Genomic DNA, 19,489 nt, shown 5'->3' on the forward strand with positions numbered 1-19,489 from the left:
CCCATGGGGGTAGGGGAAAGAAGGAGCTCACTTAAGTGTGCTTAAGCAGGTTAGATCTGGGTTTGCTTCAGATAATTTAAGTAAAGATAAATTAAATTTCATGGAGGATGTGGTGTGGCAGGCAGAGAAAGCAGGGAGGGAATTAAGAAAGGAGCAAGGTGAACCAAGGAGAAAGCTTCCAGCTTCCGTGATGGAGACTAGTTCTTCCCAGGCATCTCACCCAGCCACTCTGCATGGCTGTTTTCAAAGGCACAGAGCACATCTTGTTCAACTCCAGCACAGAGTTGGTCCCTGATAAATGCTGACACAAACATGTCTTGACAGCAGTGCTCTAGGCACTAAGTCACAGGACAGGGGGTCTGGCCTAGAGCTCAGCACTGGAGTAACTGCTCAAATGTGCAAGGTAGGGATGAAACTGTTCACCAGAAAATTCGCTCTGCCTTTTTCCTTCTTTTCTAATCACTGCACTTTGCTCATTACCTCTTCTCCTCCACTGATCTGGATGAGTTTCTAAACAATCTCCATTAAAACACAACAATAAAGGAAAAAAGCAGAAAGCGATCCTTCCTGTGCTTGAAAGGCAGTGTTGGGGTGGGTGGAAAGTCTTGAGTAGTGCACAGTTCTCTACAAGATCATATCAATGCTTCTTCAAAGCAGAGTAGTTTCCATCTCCTAAATTAGTTGTTGACAGTTCCCTGCATCATTTAATACCTCATTAGCAAGTCTATTGCTGAGTTAATTCAAATGGGCCAAACCTAAGTTTAATTAAACTTCAACCTACATAAGTTCTACACTAGTAACAGAATTTACATAGGTTCTTTAGAAGTGAAGTGCAGTGAAGTTTTCTATGTGGAAAATGACTTGTGCAATCACTCTAAAAGCCACTTACTAAATGTATATATCCGACTCACTCTGTCTTTGATGTGACCATGATGATTTGCATCCAACAACACACACAAAATACTGTACACAAAACATTACATCATTTTTTATCCAACTGCAGTTCTGGAATTTTTATAAACTAAACTAAAAATCTTAGTTGATTTTCATGGATATTTTGATTCATAAAAAGCTCTTGGATCTAAAATCCACTACAGAATATGGTCAGTGATGCATGAAGGGCAAGCTAGCTCTCCAAAATTTGGTGGGCTTTTCAGAATTTCCTGGGTCTCCTCTACTCTCCTGTTCTGACTTGATATTGCCACTGGAAGAGAGTCACTAACAGCACGATTTCCAATTACAAAAATGACAGTAATTCTAGGGGATTCGGGAAGGGCTGTCCAGGAGGAAGGAAACGGGAGCTGCGAAAGTGAGCAGAAAGGTAGCTCATCCTCCCTGGCTGGCTGCAGCTTTCTGAGCAGTGCTCTTCTCCTAACAGCAGCACAGACTATCTCACTTTGAATCTCATTTTAAGCAGGATTTAATATGCTTAATGAATAATTTTGAAGCTCTACTAAAAAAATAAACAAAACACCCCAATACATTCACATAGTAACATGCAACTTTAATAGAAATAAAAATGCTCCCTCCCCCGCCACCTTCTCCCAGGAAGCAGTGCTGGGCTGTCTGCCTTTCCTGGTTTTAAGCTGCACAATGTTAAACTCTTTGTCTTGTTCCATCATTCCTCAGTGAAGTCTGGGAAAGGAAGCCTAGAACATAGTCTTTCTAGAGCATGTTTTCTCTGTGATTCACCACTAATTTACATGACATTACTATTTCTAATTCTTCTTGTAGCTAGATACCTTCATAAATTTAAAAACATAAATGTCAAATTTTGTGTAGACTTTTTAAAAAAACATTTATTTATTTTATTTATATGAGTACACTGTTACTTTTTTCAGACACACCAGAAGAAGGCATCAGATCCCATTACAGATGGTTGTGAGCCACCATGTGGTTGCTGGGAATTGAACTCAGGACCTCTGGAAGAGCAGTCAGTGCTCTTAACTGCTGAGCCATCTCTCCAGACTCAACTTTTTTTTTTTTTTTTTAATTAAGTATAGTAACAATAGTGGGAGAGTATATTGAAGCCCTGGGGAATTTACTGTTGTTTTGTTTAGTCTCACTACCTGGCCCAGGCTGGCCTCAAACCTGCAGTAATCATCCCGCCTTAGTCTTCCACGTACTGGGATCATTGGCATCTGGTAGTATGTTTGGCTGGGGAAAGAATTTAGAAGACTGTAGAGATATCTGCCAACCTCACTGAAAGGTATCCAAGGTAACCTTGCAAGCACAGAGCAGAGACACACACAGATCACTCTGTGGTTCTAGTGACAGCCCAAAACAGCTAATAACCTAAACATCCATCAACAGAAGACTGCCCTTATACTCTGGAATACTGTAAAACTGCAAACAAGAGACTGAGAGGATCACCTGCAACACAGGGAACTCACAGTGCAATAAACACAGCGAACTGTACTAAGGCGCATACAACATGACTGACTCGTGTAACATTTAAAAACACAAACGATAGGGACAGTCCTTATTAGTGGAATCTGGTCTGTTCCTACAAGTGTAATAGAATGTCCCTGACTCATTCCATATTTCCCTACCCTGAAAACTGTTTAAACACTATTAGGTACTCACACGACTATCTACCTGCTCTCAGCCCTGCAGAACCGAGAATACCAAATAGACTTTCCAATGACTGTACAGTATACACTCCTCTCACTTGTACAGCACTGGGTCAACAGACCCTCATGAGGCATTTCCTGTGAGTGTAGGAAAGACTGCCTTTGTACTGAAGCTCCTCTGCTATCTTCATGGGTAAACCACGGGACATGTGAAATACTGTAATAATACAGCACAACACATTTTTTGTTGCTGCTTTTCGAGACAGGGTTTCTCTGTATAACCCTGGCTGTCTTGGAACTCACTCTGAGGACCAGACTGTCCTAGTCCACCTGCCTCTGACTCCTGAGTGCTGGGTTTAAAGACATGCACCATCACCACCTGGTAGCACAATATATTTTAGCAACTTAAGCAGACAAGTCTTTTAAGGCAGGGCTGAAATGTGTCACATATACTCTCTATAGCCTCCTCCTCAGACTTAGGCCCAGCTACCATCAACTTTGGTGATATCCAAGCAAAGCTCATAACAGTGGGTTTGATTCAGTTAACTCAAAAATTTCAAGTTACTCAGCAAATACAGCAAAGCCGTCCAACACTCAGTGAAGAAGCTGACAGATGATCCCAGTCCCCAACCACCCAAGTTGTTCTAATCTTCTAATCTGGTCCCAGACCTGTGAAGTAAAAATAAGCCATCTTTGTTGTGCCCTGACTGACCTCCAAACCCACAGAAATTGTGAGCCTTACACAGATGCCACACCACTAAGCTTTGATGTGGCTGGAGAGGCAGAACCTGGAAAAGCAATGCTAATTCAACACTTGGCCTGACTACCATATTTTATTTTCTCATCTGACACTTTCCATGAGTACAAATAAGTCACTTATTCATAAGTTCTTCATCATACAGCTCTAGGCTAAGAAATGACCAATGTTGATATTGATAGCTGTTAGCTTTTTCTTAGTCTAAACCTATGCACCAAACTAAATAATCTGTATAACAAACTAGTAAGGTCACTCTACTGTCTGTCTCTGAATGCATGTGTATCTCATGTCCAAACATACTCCCTCACATCCGGAAGAGAGGCAATACATCTATGTGATTGTGAACTCAGGAGGCAGTTGCCATGGCTCCTATTCTGCGCAACATTAATACTTTCTTCCTGAACAGGCAAAAATGCATAAAACTGAAGCTGATAACAATATTTCCCAAAGTCTCTTCATAGAGATAACAAGGATCTTTGACAGATGGGAACAGATATAAAGTAAGTTTGGGTTTCAGAAAAGTCTTAGTTAAAACCAAACAGACTACTTAACTCGTGCCATGTAGTATACATGTTCATCTATAGTGCCATGTACTATACATGTCCATTATAGTGCCATGTACTATACATGTCTATTATAGTGCCATGTACTATACATGTCCATCCATAGTGCTATGTACTATACATGTCCATCCATAGTGCCAAGAAGAGCCCAAGGCCGAGGATGTAAAATCCGCATATCCACAATGCCTCAGAAGCAGCAAGAGAACAAGTTAAATTAAGTACACATCATACAGCTAATAGAAAACTTTGTTATTGTCTTTTTTTTGTTGTTGTTGATGAGCTAGGGTCTCTAATAGTACAGGCTGGCTTCAAGATATATAGCTAAGGGTGACCTTGAATAATTTTCTATTTCTGGAGTGCTATGATTATAGTCTTGTATCACAATGTCCCACATCCCACCATTAACAAAGACTTTTAAAAGTAAAAAAGAAAACCAAAGACTCAATTACCTTCTTTTCATAGTAACTGGTCAACACTGCCCTCTGGTGATACAAAGTAATAAACAAGGCAACATCTTTTACTTTGATTTCATTTGTGTACCTGCATCTCTTTGGATGCACGTCCCAACAACAACAAAAATAGACTTATGATGACCTTTATTATGTATTGTTCATTAAATCAGAAACTTTAAAAAGGTTTGAAATCAAAGACATTTATTCTGGAAACATGCTACTGAAGACATACATTACTATGTAGTGAATTATATTTCCACATAAAACGTGTGACTCTGAAGGCAAATGTCCTAAAGTTAAAAGCACAGTAGGACAACAAGAAAGGTCTCATCATGTGTAACTCAGGCATGTGGTACACACCATTAATCCCAGCACTTGGGAAGCAGAGGCTGTGAGCTCAATGCCAGCTAGGTCTACACAGAATCCCAGGATAGCCATACATGCAGAAACTCTGCCTATAAAGAAATAAGGGAAGGAAGGAAGGAAGGAAGGGAGAGAGGGAGGGAGGGAGGGAGGGAGGGAGGGAGGGAGGGAGGGAGGGAGGGAATTCTGCACGAGGGAGTCAGTACAGTTATCAAAGTTATTGAACACATTGAAAAGCATCTATGACAGTGCTGCCCTGTTGGAAGCCTGAGTCCTTATTTAGGGAAAAACCTCAACCAAAGCAGCACAACTGCCTGCTAAGGTTTTTCCTAAGCCAAGGAAATGCTTCCTGAAAAAGACTTACCAAGACTGGTGCCATCCTGCCCCATGATGCACTTCATGGAGGTGATGATCTGCTCCATCACAGGTGGTGACATTGACGTGGCGTACACAGCACTGTGAGAATGTGTGCGTAGGTAGTCTATCAGCTCCTGCAGAAGCAGACGCGGCATTTAGAGGACGTTTCTACAGGTGTGTAACTGCCCTCCTTCTGGGTGTTAATGAACCCTTCCCTTCAACAGCCTGGTGTAGGGTGCTAAGCTGAAACTCAAGGTCAGCTAACACCATCAAAGCTCACACACAGCTGGCCAACAAGGATGCAGAAACAGGACAAAGCCCAGGGTTAATTCAAAGACGAATTAAGAAAGTACTAACTTATTTTTTGACCGACAATGATTTACTTCTAAGTGTCATTTGTGTCTCACCCTATACACATATTGCCTGTCATATTCATAAATAACAATTTCCTAGGCTGGGAGTGCACCACTCAGTGATGCAGCACACATTTGGCAGGTGGCTGCTCAGGTGTGAACAGCTCTTAGCTACTAAGCCAACTCTCCAGATCCTCATTTAAATCTTTAAATAAAATATGCATAACAAGAATCCGGTATACTACTGGGTGTAGTGGTATAAGCCTATAACCCTAGTCTCTGGGAAGATGAAGCAGGAAGACTGCAAACCTAAGGCTATTCTGGGCTATAAAATGGCAAATGTCTTTAGTGAAGAGGGGCGAGAGCTGTTGATGTATCAAAATAGGCAGTTGCTTCTAATTTGCTCCCAATTGTATCCCAAAGCACAAATACCTTATACCAATTCTGAAATGACACCTTATATTACTTATCTTTAATTCACATCAATATATCATTTTAAAAAGAATCATTTAACTCCCAAAGTAAGCTTTGTCTCATTAACAAAAAGGTAAAAATCCATTAACAAAAAGGTAAAAATGCACAATAAAATCTACCAAGCCTGATTAGAAGCAACTGACAACAAGTCATCACTTACTAGACACATCTTTCGTCTGTCATCAGTGTCCTATCTGGAATGAACAGACATCTGTTCATGTCTTCCCAGGAAAGGTCACACAATGTAATGATGTACAACTTAGCAGAATTTACTACAACAAGCCGGGTGAGGACTGTGCATATCCAGAATGACACAACAATCACAGGCCGAGGCCCTGCCTAATGAGAGTGGAAGTGTTTTCTGTGAGGAGTATAAATGATGCCTGCAGACGCACACCATGTACAAACCAAACGCAGTGCTCACAAGTGTTATGTAACACTTCATATAGTAAAGGGCTTTTCTACACACAATTCACAGCAAGAGTGGCACAGACATCTAAATCCAGAAGAGAGCACTGATGAAAGTTACTGGACGCCTTCATATAATGATGTATGAGTCAGCACTGTCCCTAGAATAATATTCCTCTTTGCAACAGCCCTCACTGTCAACATCTAGAAAGCAGTCACCACATTTCTCCATGGGTCTTTTCGTTTAGTGCTGTTTCTTCATTTTTTTTTTAAACTTTTCTTTGGTTTTTAGAAAAAGCAGAAAAACTGAAATTACAATTATCAAATGTAGCATTTTGGCCTTCAACTTTCGGAGTCAAATAAAGCATGGTGTGATATTTAGAACTCTGACAGGGGAGATGGCACATGCAACCCAATCCTAGCCTGTAGAAGGAGGGGGCAGGAGGATCAAGAGGTTAAGTGCTGCACTCTGACCAACAAACAAGGTGGTCACACATTTTCCTGACTTACAGACTTGCAAAACTTCCTGAGTAAGTCTTCACAGAAGGACTGTGTGAAGTCTGTTTCAAAGCTAATTAGAAAAACCTGCTTCTGAGGTGATCCAACTAGTTTAATAAGTAAATCACCAAATACCGGTGATTCAACAGCCTGGCATCAAAGAAGGACAGACCCTGGTATGGGGTCACAGTTTCCTCTCTGTGTGGCTTCCTTTGCAGTGGCACCATCTTTCCTGTACACTGGTCCATACCTGCTGCATCTAGCTCACACATCAGAATTCTCAGGGTTTGATCTGACTGCCTCATTGTCCAACTCTGGTGAGTGCATAGAAAACAAGTAACTGTCGGCAGAATTTATGTGACCCATAACCCATTTAGGAAAACTGTGGGAAATCAGTGGGAATAGAAATGGACAAAAAAGGTATAATGAGCTAAGAATGATAAAAATAAAGTATATACATAAGTAAAAACTTAAGAGAAAAAACTGTACTACAAAATTCCTTTTTCTCCTTGGAAATTCTGGATGTACACACCCTTGCCCAGGAAGCCCTCATGAAATTCTTGTAAGAATAAAAAGGGGTTTGAATTGAATGAAACCCACTGTAATCATCAGTGAGCTTCACGTGGAGGAACTAGCTGATATTACATGTCTTCAAAACACTGCACCTCTTACAGATAAACACTATTTTCAATGAGTACACAGCTTCTTGCTTCTTGCTTGATGGTTTTGTCATTATTAGCACTGCATATCCTTCTGAAGCTTGCACTTACAGAGGGGTGGTGCAAAGATCCTCAGATCATTGTTCTGGGCTGTACTGCTGACAGAGAACCAAACCACTGGCAGCTTTTGATCCCTTTGGGGGAAAATGTTTAACTATTTTTAGCATAAACCCATGAAGAACCAACAAACACAGAAAAATCAATTATACTAAATCTCTTTCCCTACTGCCATTTCTATTGTGTTATAAATTTCAGGATCTTCTAACTATAGTCTTATGTTAACTTGAAAAGATGCTCTAGCTGTTGTTGCTGCTGGGAGCTAATGCTGAACATGCATCTGCTGGGAGCAAAGGCAAACGCAGTTCTGTCCCTTGCCAGGTGTGGTGGTAGCCCTGGGCTTCCCACTGTACACACTGGGAGTGATTACTCTTTAAAGCTCCAATTGTTTAGTTTTAAGAAGAAATTATGAGTTCCTACTCTGTGTGGTGCTTGATATACATTTCTTAATGATGTTATAGCTCATTTTTCTTCTTTTCTGTTTGTGATACTGAGAGTCAAACTGAGGGCAGCACACATGCTGGGTCAGTTCTTTACTACTGAGCTACAGGCCTGGCTCATAAGCCAAATTCCATCACAGTCGCCTTTGTAAAGGATACAATCCAGTGGCTTTTGCCATAGTCAGAACTGTGCTATCTTTACTACTACCTAACTGTAGAACATTTCTTCACCCTACAAGGAAACAGTGTACCCATTAGCGGTTACTTTCCATTTCCCTCTCCTTATCATCTGGAAACTACTAAAACTACATTCCGTTTCCACACCTATTCTAGATAAAACATAAGACAAAGAAAACCATCATATGAAATGACCTTTTGATTCATTTCACTTAACATACATGCAAAATGCATCTGTACTGTAATATAGGCACACATCATTTTTAAACCATTACCACATTACAAACCAGCCATATTTACTTTACTAGTAAGGAAACTAAAAAGTTAAAAATGCTTTCCCCAAGGTCTTACAAAGCAGATACACATTCAAATGCAGACTGCATTATTTTGCACATTCTTAACTGCCTTAGAGGTCATATAAAACATTAAAACAAGATAATTCGCAGAGTCTTAGAGCTAGTAAACCTTCTCTTGCTTGTGCATTCCTATTTTCCATTGGCTTTGTGACAACCCTTTCAAAGTGTGAGCAGAACCCAAACCCAACAGAGAAGACTACGGCAAACAAGAAGCACCTCTATGTGCTCGTTTACAAAAGAGTACTCTATATCTCAGACCAGAGTGTAGTTTAGAGAGAAGCTCAAATGAGCTAACAACAAACAATGAACAGAACCAGCCTTTTAGCTCAACAAGAGACATGAGTCACTCTCCAGGCATCTGAGGTAGGGTGTCCACCAGCACTAGAACACCGTCCATAAGAACATTCAGGATCCCAATATCCCAGGTTCAGGACCCCACCCACTAGACAGTTCCCAAATCCAACAGCCTTTTGATCTCTAATTGGTGACTCTAAAGGCCTACTTTACCTTCTTGCCGCCAATGTATCCTCCTGAAGCACCGAAGCTCTTTGTGAATGTTCCCATCATAACATCTACATCCTCAGGATCCAGGCCAAAGTAGTCTACTACACCACGCCCTGAAGGGCCAAGAGCCCCAATGCTGTGAGCCTCATCCAGATACAAGTATGCCTTGTATTTCTTCTTGAGAGCAATCACTTCAGGAAGGCGAACAATAGACCCTTCCATGCTGGCCAAACAGGGTTAAAAGAACAAAAAACAAAACAGAGACCTTTTAACTCTTAAAATTAGCAACTGTTCACCTTAATTGTTGATTTTTTTTTAGATTATTACTTTTTAAAATAAACCACTTCTGGTTTTAAACTACAGAAAAAATTAAAGTTACAGCAGATTGTTTTTGTGAGGTTAAGGATTAAAGCTGGGGCTAGGAAATATGCTAGGAAAGCACTCTACTCCTACCCACATCCCCAGCCCACAGGAGTCTTCTTAATGACTTTGTGCTCATTAGACATGCCTTGAGTTTCTGCCCATGGCTTCCTTCAGTGGACTGTACTCTAGGTTGCTTTTGGTCATGGTCTTTATCACAACAACAGAAACCTAACTAAGGCACACTGTCCAAATTAACAAAAGAAAAACATCTGAAAATTAAAATTTAGCCTGGAGTAAGGAATATAAGTAAATCCTAGCACCCGAGAGGCAGAGTTAAAAGCAGAGGTGCAAGGTCAGTGTGGGATACATGGGACCACAACTCAAAAGATACAAGCAAAACCTAACTTTATTTTGATGTTAGTTTGTTTTGTGTGAGGCTGGAGACTGAAATCCAGGACTTCATATATGCTAGACAAGAGTACAAACACTATGCACCAGTCTTGCCATGTATCCTGGGGTAGGGGTGGTGGTGGGCTCAATAGATGGTTCTACTATTTCAGCCTCCTGAATGCTGGAATTATAGTTATGTACCATTTACATGCAGCCTTGTAATTTAATAAATGAGAATCTTTATGTGTAAGATTTTCATAAGCAGTAGAAAAATATCCTCACATAAAGACCTTCGTGCTCAGTGTGTCCACTGTCTCCAGGTATTTATAACAAGTCACAGCCACTGTCTTCTTAGTTTCCTGAAGAGGCTAGTCGAGCCAGACCGTCAGCTGAAAGCTTGCTGACTTTGCAGGCCTACATCGTGGTTAAGAGTAGTAGAGCAGATTACCTATATATGCCTTCCACGAGGATTAGGATTTTCTTCCAGGGCCTTCTTGTCCGAGGCTGACCATAAACAATGGCATCTTTTAAAAGCTTCTCCAAGCTTTGCATATCTACGGCACAAAGAAAGAATTCAGTCCTAAAGTATCTTTTTCCTAACAGCACTAGAAAAAAGTGAATACACATTTTTATTTAGAAATGTCTCAGACAGCAGAGGGCATCAACATAACTAGAAAAGATGAGTCAATTATTGCTACTTTAGTTGACATCTAAATGTGACAAATGTTCAAAGTCAGCAATGAGTTAATTTTGCTTTAGTTGCTTAGATAGAAAATGACTACTGTTTTTATGTTATATCTCTGCCTTTGAACTAGCTTTTCTTCATTTTTAAAATCAAACTGCATCTCTAACCCAAGCAGTTCATCTGGAAATGAAAGGTGGTTCATACAGAAATAACTGTGTAAAGACCAAGCAAGAGGGGATAAATCACCCCAAATACATATTCCTCTTAAAAAGTGAATATGAACGGACCTGAAGAGACTGCTAAGGGTGTCAGAGCCTTTGCTGTTCTTACTGAGGACCAAGGTTTGATTTCTGGTGCACACACTGCGATTCACTAACATCCTTTAGTCCAGATCTGACCTCTGTGAGCCCCAAGCAGGTACAGGCAGGGAAACTCTCAAAGTGCATATCTCTTTCCTTTTACCCAGGATGTATTCAGTAGCTGCTTATATTAAGCAGACTCTCCTTGCACTGGTTAAAACTAGGCCAGTGGGGGGCACCCATGAGTCTAAGCTTAGGCGCTCAGCAGTGAGCTGTACTTGTCCCACACGCACGCCATCAGCTGCACTGTTGAGAGACTGCCCAGCTTTGTTCTTTTTCTATCAGACTTTGATCAGGCAGGGAAATGTAATAAAAACACACAATCGGGTGAAGTAAAGGTCACAACTATACTACACCTGTCAGTGTTTGCAGGACCACAATCAGCCTGGCAAGAGATGGCCGCACTCACCACAGCAGTAACCGGCCTGACCCAGAGCACTGCTCAGTGTAGAGAGCAGGAGACAAGCAAATCTGTACTCACTGTTGCTTCCTATGCTTATGTACAGAAAGCTGACGGACAGTAAAGAATGATTCAACATTTTAGACAAACGGAAGACAACAGGAAAAAGAAACCTGAACATGGCTGTGTACGTCTGCAATCCTAGCACACAGGAGGTTGAAACAGAAGACTCATTGTGAATTCAAAGACAGCCTAGGCTATATGGTGAGTTCCAGGCTAGCCAAGGTTATGTGACGCCCCACTTCATAAAACAAGGAAGCAACAACAATGACAAAGTCTACAAACTTTAGCAAAGGCAGCAATCTATAGAAAGAACACTCGGGAAGAGCGCCTACTTAAGAAAATAATTTCCGGGGCTGGGGATTTAGCTCAGTGGTAGAGCGCTTACCTAGGAAGCGCAAGGCCCTGGGTTCGGTCCCCAGCTCCGAAAAAAAAGAACCGGGGGAAAAAAAAAAAAAAAAAGAAAATAATTTCCGGGGTTGGGGATTTAGCTTAGTGGTAGAGCGCTTGCCTAGGAAGCGCAAGGCCCTGGGTTCAGTCCCCAGCTCCGAAAAAAAAGAACCAAAAAAAAAAAAAAAAAAAAAAAAAGAAAATAATTTCCAACTTCCTTTTATCATAAACCCCATAAATTTCATGTAAATTTAAAGCTTAAATATGCCACAAAACTCCCAAAGGAAAATGTAAGAGAACAGGCCCCTTCTTTAATGAAGAAACCATTAAATGCAATCTAAAGGCCAGACATTTGATAAGTCAAAATAGTGAAATAGGACAATACAAAAAGCTCCCAAAATCAATAAAAAGACATCAGTTTGAAAATAGCAGGGGTTGGGGATTTAGCTCAGTGGTAGAGCGCTTGCCTAGCAAGCGCAAGGCCCTGGGTTCGGTCCCCAGCTCCGAAAAAAATGAAAAAAGGAAAAAAAAAAAAAAAAGAAAATATCAACTTAAAGAAATATCTACAAATATAAGAGCTGAATAAAAAATTGCTCTATGCATGAAAAAAATTTGTCCTTACTAGATGCAGAAAATGATATACAGTAAGCCATGCTGACTAGTGAGAACCAGCAAATACTGTCATGTTTGTTTTATGTATGATACAATTTAGAAAGGTATTAAAAACATAATCCCTTTCCACTAGGCACGCTGGGGCTGCTCTGGAGGAATCAGAAGACTGTGCAAACATGTAAGTGTAGTGCTCTTTCTATGCAACAAGTTCAGAAAGGATTTAAGGCCAAACAAGGAGCTAAAGAGTTACAGCTATAGTTATAGTTATCTGGACACATCACATTAAATAAAGGAGGACAAAGAATCACAGGTATGAAGAAGAGGATCATAATATGTATGGCTAAAAGTTTCACAACAACAATGAAAAAAATCTCAATCACATACAACAGAACAGTGTCTCAGTCTCACTGTAGAACATAAGATAAAACAAAACACCCCAGGTTACAGCCACCCAATCTGTCCCTCCAGAGGGGCAGACCTAACATCTTGGTTTATTATTCTACAACCTCATCTGTTCACACACATCGTGGTAAGAGAGGATACTAAACATATAGCTAGATGATCTTTCTCCTTCTGTGTGTTTTAAATTATGAAAACTATGGTTTCTTAAAAAGATTTATTTAGGACTGGAGAGATGGCTTAATGGTTAAGAGCATTGACTGCTCTTCCAGAGGTCCTGAGTTCAATTCCCAGCAACCACTATGGGTCTGAAGATACCCAGTTCTGGTGTGTCTGGAAGACAGCGACAGTGTACTCACATACATGAAATAATTAAATCTTAAAAAAAAAAAAGTCAAAAAGATTCGACTAGAACATTTAAAATCTTTTATTCAGCTGCATTGTACTTTGACCTATTAATGTAACTTATATAATCACCACTACTGTCCAAAAGAATGTCAACGCCAAAAGCAAAGCCTCAGAGTGACTCACTGTTGTGTTTGAAGATTCGAATGGTTGCTCCCGACAGTCTGGCTCCTAGAACCAAGGATGCATGGTTCAGCTCATCACTCAGAATCAGGCAACCCTGCAAAACCACAAGCACAGGAAGGTAAACTACTAACAAGTATCAATGATAACTGTTTTTCAAAGATGCAGATGCAGAATCCTAGTCTGTATACAACCATTTCTTCACCCTGTCAACTGAGTTATCCATATGTATAGCAACAGGTTCCTACAGCTAAAACCTGCCAGACTTTTAAAGGTCCTAGTGTCTTTGCTTAGAGAGAATTTCCTGTATCAATTTGTGAGAAAGGGCGGCTGTAGAAATGGAGCTTTTCCCTTCACAATTAGATCTCTTGAGTTCAGGGAAGAAACTATAAACCCCAAATCACAGAGTATGCAGACTGTGGTTTAGCCTCTTAAAATCCTTGAACACAATTTAACACATAAATTAAAAAGACAGCAAAGCCTGATACTTTGGTGGTTTATTTCTTCCCAACTTCTTACTCTTCCATATCTCATCAGACCCTTCAACCTAATTAAAAACAAAACAAAATACAAAAACAGGTTTTTGACTTTTCAACATGGCTTCAATAGGAGCTGAAGGCGTAAAGATCAGTGGTAGAGAGCATTTGCCTAGCATGCACACGGTCCTGGTTATATACTTGACATTACCATCAATGAATGAATGAATGGGTAAATTTCCATATGAAAATAATCTCACAATACCCCAATGGCAAAAACTAAAATAATTTAAGCAACAAAATTAAAAGCTGCCTTTAATCCCAGCTCTTGTGAGACAGAGATAAATGGATCTCTGAGTTCAAGGCCAGCCTGGTCTAGAAAGTGAGTTTCAGGCAGCCAAGAGCTACCAAGAAACTCTGGCAAGAAATAAATAGATAAATAAATAAATAGATAAATAAATAAATACTAATGTGCATACATATATAAGTAATTTTGGGGTAATATATATATGTATGTATGTATATGAGTACACTGTAGCTGTCTTCAGACACACCAGAAGAGAGCACCAGATCCCATTACAGATGGCTGTGAGCCACCATGTAGTTGCTGGGAATTGAACTCAGGAACTCTGGAAGAGCAGTCAGTGCTCTTAACTGCTGAGTAATCTCTCCAGCCCAATTAGTAAATTTTTAAAAAGGAGATACTATTGTTGGATTATTACATAAATAATGAAATATCTGTGAGTCCATACTGATATGAATAGAGAAGAAACAACTCTATAAAATTCCAATGAATAAATATAAAAGGAATGAGAAAAAAATGACCCTACAAATACCAAAGCGAGTAACCACTGTGCATATTCACACTAAAATTAGTGTATGAAAGTTTAATAAAAAAATAGTTTTAACATAGTCCCAAAGTTTCTCTGCAACTTGAATTGGTAATTTCAAAGGGAATAGTAATAAGTTACAGTAGAAAAGCTTGCCTGACAGCCCAGCCACGTGACCAGGGTTTAGTTACATTATCAGTAATATATGCGCACTGTGCATTATATAACACACCGAGGTGAATGTCACTTCTGGGATGTCCTTCTGCATAACACAAGTCAAAACTTGTGACCACTCATGCTGACACAGTCTACAAATAAGAAGCCAGAGAATACTCTCCCAACAGGGAAGTCAGAAAGTACACAGTGGAGAAGACTGGAAGCTACAACAACTGAATGCAGTGGGGCCTCAACTGAAACACGGGGCAGAGAGTGGAAGCCATGAAATGCGTTCTGGATTTGAGTGTACTATTAGCCTCCAAGCTCTGGGAAAGGCTCCAGGGATAGGATGCTATCACAGAGAAATGCTGAGTAAAGCCATGCAGGGACTCTGCATACTCTGGAGCGCTTCTGTGAAGTCTAAATTTATTTTTAGGTTTATTTATTATTTTATGTATGAGTGCTCTATCTGCCAGAAGAGGGCATCAGATTCCATTACAGATGGTTGTGAGCCACCATGTGGATGCTGGGAACTGAACTCAGGACCTCTGGAAGAGCAGAGAAGTGCTTGGCCACTGAGCCATCTCTCCAACCCTTCTGTAAGTCTAAATTTAAAATACCAGAAGAGAAGTAGGATCTCTCTTCTGTAAGTCATCAGAGTCTGTACTACTGGGCTTGGTTCTAGCGTTGTCTAAAAGCATTCTCCCAACAGATATAATTTGATTTCCAGATATTTTTCAGGCAAATTTTCTCTTTCCAGATATTTTTCAGGCAAAATCTGCAAGGCTGTTTTTCAGATCCCCTAGTCAACATCAGTCTGGCTTTTTTTTTTTTTTTTTTTTTAGTCAGTTTTTGTAGTAAGGTTTTACTACATCGTGGGTTCAAAAATAAAATGAATATAAAATATTAGGAGGTGACATCTGCTTTAGGCAGCATGTTAAGGCATTATTTTGCTATCTATGAAATAGGCAAGAGTTCATAAGCATACAGGAAGATGCAGAGTAAGGTCATTTAATCTTCTAGTGGTAAAAACCCTAAGTATGCAATATCTGAGCTTATGCTCAGGTTTATGCTGCCAAAATTCAGAATTCTGTAACCAATGTTAGAAAACACACACTATGTCTTTCAAAGAACTTGTCCATATCATACAAGCTGCTGAACACACTGTGTCCCAACACACCTTTCTTATCCTTTAAGTTCACACAAGTATCCTTAAGTAAAGTATCCTTTAATACAAAGAGATCCCTTCTCCACCCGTGGTACTGGTAATTTTGCCTCTTCTCTTTTTCTCCTGGTGGGTCTAGCTAGATTTGGCTATTTTATTCACTTCTCAAAGAAAAAGCTTCTGTTTCACTGGCTTCCCTATAATTTACTGATCCTCTACTGATTGCTATTGCATAATTCCTGCTTATTTAGTTGGGCTTGGTCTGCTCTTTTTCTGATGTTTTACTTAGTGTGGCCCACATGTAGGTATGTGTACCACAGGCAGGCCTGCTGCCGGGAGAGGCATAAGAGTAATCAGGTCCCTAGAACTGGGGTCACGGGTAGACGTGGGACCCCCATGTGAGTGCTGGGAATCAAACCTGGGTCCACTGCAGAAGCAGCAAGTACTCGTGACCATTGAGTGATCTCTCTAGTCCCCTTTTTATGATTTCTTAAGGTAGAAAAGCTTTATCCCCTCCAAAATAAGCATGTAATAGACACTAAATACACTCTAAAGGTGCACACACTCACCCTTAGACCCGAAGTAGATTTAGTGTTCTCTATGTCTACCTGCACACTGCCTTAGTTTTAGCCTGTAATTGTGATGTTACATTTTGTTGACTACTTTTTGTTTTGCCTTTTTCCCCTTTAACTTTCAAAATCTATGTGAATGATTTCTGATTAAAATGGTCACAGAATATACTTTAATAGTTTAATATTTCCTGGTGAACAGTCCGCTGTTACTGGGAAGTGTTTGGTAGTGCCTAGGAGGTTATCAAGTTGAGAGTGCTTTCCTAATGTTCTGTACCGTGATGATTCTGCTACAGCAGGGCACTAACTACAGTTCTGCCTCTCCACTCTCTGAGTTTCGTCAGTTTTTGCTTCCTGTACTACGAAGCTGTTATCAGGTCCCTACTACATCTTGATCAACCAACTCTTCTGATTAACATTAACACTCATCTTCACAATATTCCTGAGTCTGAAGTCCGTTCATATCATCAATATAGTAATTTCTACTTTTTCACTAGTTTGCATGCTACATCTTTTTTATATTTTTCTTTGAAGGCTAGAGATCAAACCCAGGACCATGTACACACTAAGCACGTACCGTACCACTGGGCTGCAGAGTTACATCCCCGTTCTTTACCTATTTTTAACAAAGCCCCTGCTCTACGCTGATCTCAAATCCCTGGAACTGAAAAGTGATCTTGCTTCAGCTTTCTGGGTGGCAAGGATGGTGGGTGTGTGCCAGTGTGCAATCTTTGTCATTTTACTTTTTTTTTTTTTTTTTTTTTGGTTCTTTTTTTCGGAGCTGGGGACCGAACCCAAGGCCTTGCGCTTCCTAGGCAAGCGCTCTACCACTGAGCTAAATCCCCAACCCCGTCATTTTACTTTTAATGTGCATATTTTTATATTTCAAATAGGTTCACTTGATATTATGAAACTTAATACTTTTTATCTCATCTGAGAAGGTCTGCATTCTACTTCAATGTACAATAAAGCAGTTACATTTTTGCGATATTGATACACTTGGGTTTAATTCTCTTGCATTGCTATTTGTTTACTGTTTGCCTCACTGGGTCCTTACAGAATCATACAGTTATAGATTCATTAGAATTACACTAATCCACTAAAAGGAAATTTTGAGGACCAGAAAAATGAGATGACATGTTCACAGTCGTAAGTTTGGGCATATAATCAATAGATAAGCAAAACTCAAGTCTGAGGCAATCCACTATTTTGTCAACGTGCCACTTCTAAACATAAATGCTAAAATTAAAAAGAGAAAGAAAAAGAAAACAGGTTCTTTTCAAGCTGACAATGGTAAGCAACTACACTTACAAAGCATTTTATCGCTCCTTACTTTAACCTCACAAGTTCTATCACAGGATGGATACGAAGAGAGATAGATACAGTCACTGTACTGGCTGGCTTTATGTGTCAACTTGACACAAGCTGGAGTTACCACAGAAAAAGGAGCCTCCCTTGAGGAAATGCCTACATGAGATCCAGCTGTAAGGCATTTCTCAACTAGTGACCAAGGGTGGGAGGGCCCATTTTGGGTGGTGCCATCCCTGGGCTGGTAATCTTGGGTTCTATAAGAGAGCAAGCTGAGCAAGGCAGGGGAAGCAAGCCAGTAAAAAACATCCCTCCATGGCCTCTGCATCAGCTCCTGCTTCCTGACCTGCTTCAGTTCCAGTCCTGACTTCCTTTGGTGATGAACAACAATGTGGAAGTGAATAAACCCCCTCCCAACTTGCTTCTTGGTCATGATGTTTTGCATAGGAATAGAAACCCTGACTAAGAAAGTCACATGAACAGATATGTTATGTTTAGGTATAATTTATCTAGATATAATTTATCTTACCTTTCTGAATTAAGTTAAACTTTTCTTTCATCTTTTGAGTCTTTTGGGTTTATTTTCATCAGAATCCCCTCAGATTTGTACAGGAGGAGAGGTACGAGGAAAGCTCCAACTGATACCAGGTTTGTAGGATTTACCTGCCAAAAACCTGTGACGGAGCCCATTGAAAACTCTGCTCAGTCTAGGTTAATAGCAGCTAACTGGATATGTTTATCAAAACAGAAGAGCATACTCATAACAGAACTGCCACAAATGACCAAATCTTACTTTGCCAACAAGAGCAGGAATGTTCATTGAATTTGTCGCAAATCCCATGCCATAGGTCAAAGCAGCTTCCACACCCAAGAACCTTGCTACCAGTTTCTCTAGTTCCTCGTGCTTGTCCAGGTTCCCTGTGTGAAGAAGTCAAGGGGTCAGGCAGCTCTATCAGAAGGGGTGAAAATACTCTAAAATTTAAAGTGTACTGAAGGTTGCCATCTCTGAATATCCTAAAAGACTATGTATGAAGTATATTCTTTAAATGGGCAAATTATATCATATAAATTATAATCTTAATAAAGCTTTTAAGATGAGAAACAAAGTAACACTACCATCCTTTCTAAACCCTATAACAAACAAGTAATTCTCCTTCTCTCACCTCCACAAGTAAAAGAGCATTATTCTGAACTCCTGGGCTTCGGATACTGAAGTGTGTGTGCAATGCTAGCCTGTAAATGGTAAGGAGGGGCAACTTATAAACAGGTCTGCTGACTCAGTATCTCACATGTAACAAATGAAAAGGACAGAAAAGGAAGACAATTAGAAGAGCGACAACAAGAGTCTGTACGTGTCATTAAAAAGCAAGAGCTGAGAAAAATGGTCAAGAGGAGATCATGGAGAAAGCAATGCCTGTGAGGAAGAGACAGTCACCACAGGGTAAACTGGAATCTGATACATTAAAAAAAAAGTCTCAAAAAAAAATCAAAGGAAAAAGCTTTAAAAAGAAAGGGAAATGGATTTTTTCTCATATGCAGAATCTAATTTGTATGACCTTTATCATCTGAAAGTACAGTGGGTCTGCTTAGGGGGAAGGGGGATGGAAGAAGGTGAGGGAAGACGAGGATAGCAGTAGAGGGAACAAACATGAACATGTAATTAAATGTGTTAAAACGTAAGACAGAACCCTATTTATTTTGCATGTTAACTACAAATATCAGTTAAGATTTTTAAAGCTTTGAAGAAT

At 40.0% G+C, this 19,489-nt stretch overlaps 1 protein-coding gene across 1 annotated transcript in view; it reads right to left on the reverse strand.

Moving 5' to 3' along the window:
* The window catches only part of Sptlc2 (serine palmitoyltransferase, long chain base subunit 2), an 82,848-nt gene that overhangs the window by 23,259 nt on the left and 40,100 nt on the right, over window positions 1–19,489 (reverse strand). Inside the window, 5 exon segments of the mRNA NM_001037097.2 lie at window positions 5,073–5,199; window positions 9,055–9,274; window positions 10,253–10,358; window positions 13,241–13,334; window positions 18,535–18,659. Coding sequence (NP_001032174.1) covers window positions 5,073–5,199; window positions 9,055–9,274; window positions 10,253–10,358; window positions 13,241–13,334; window positions 18,535–18,659 — 672 coding nt within the window.

Source organism: Rattus norvegicus, chromosome 6, assembly GCF_036323735.1.
Source record: "Rattus norvegicus strain BN/NHsdMcwi chromosome 6, GRCr8, whole genome shotgun sequence".
Lineage (NCBI taxonomy): Eukaryota > Metazoa > Chordata > Mammalia > Rodentia > Muridae > Rattus > Rattus norvegicus.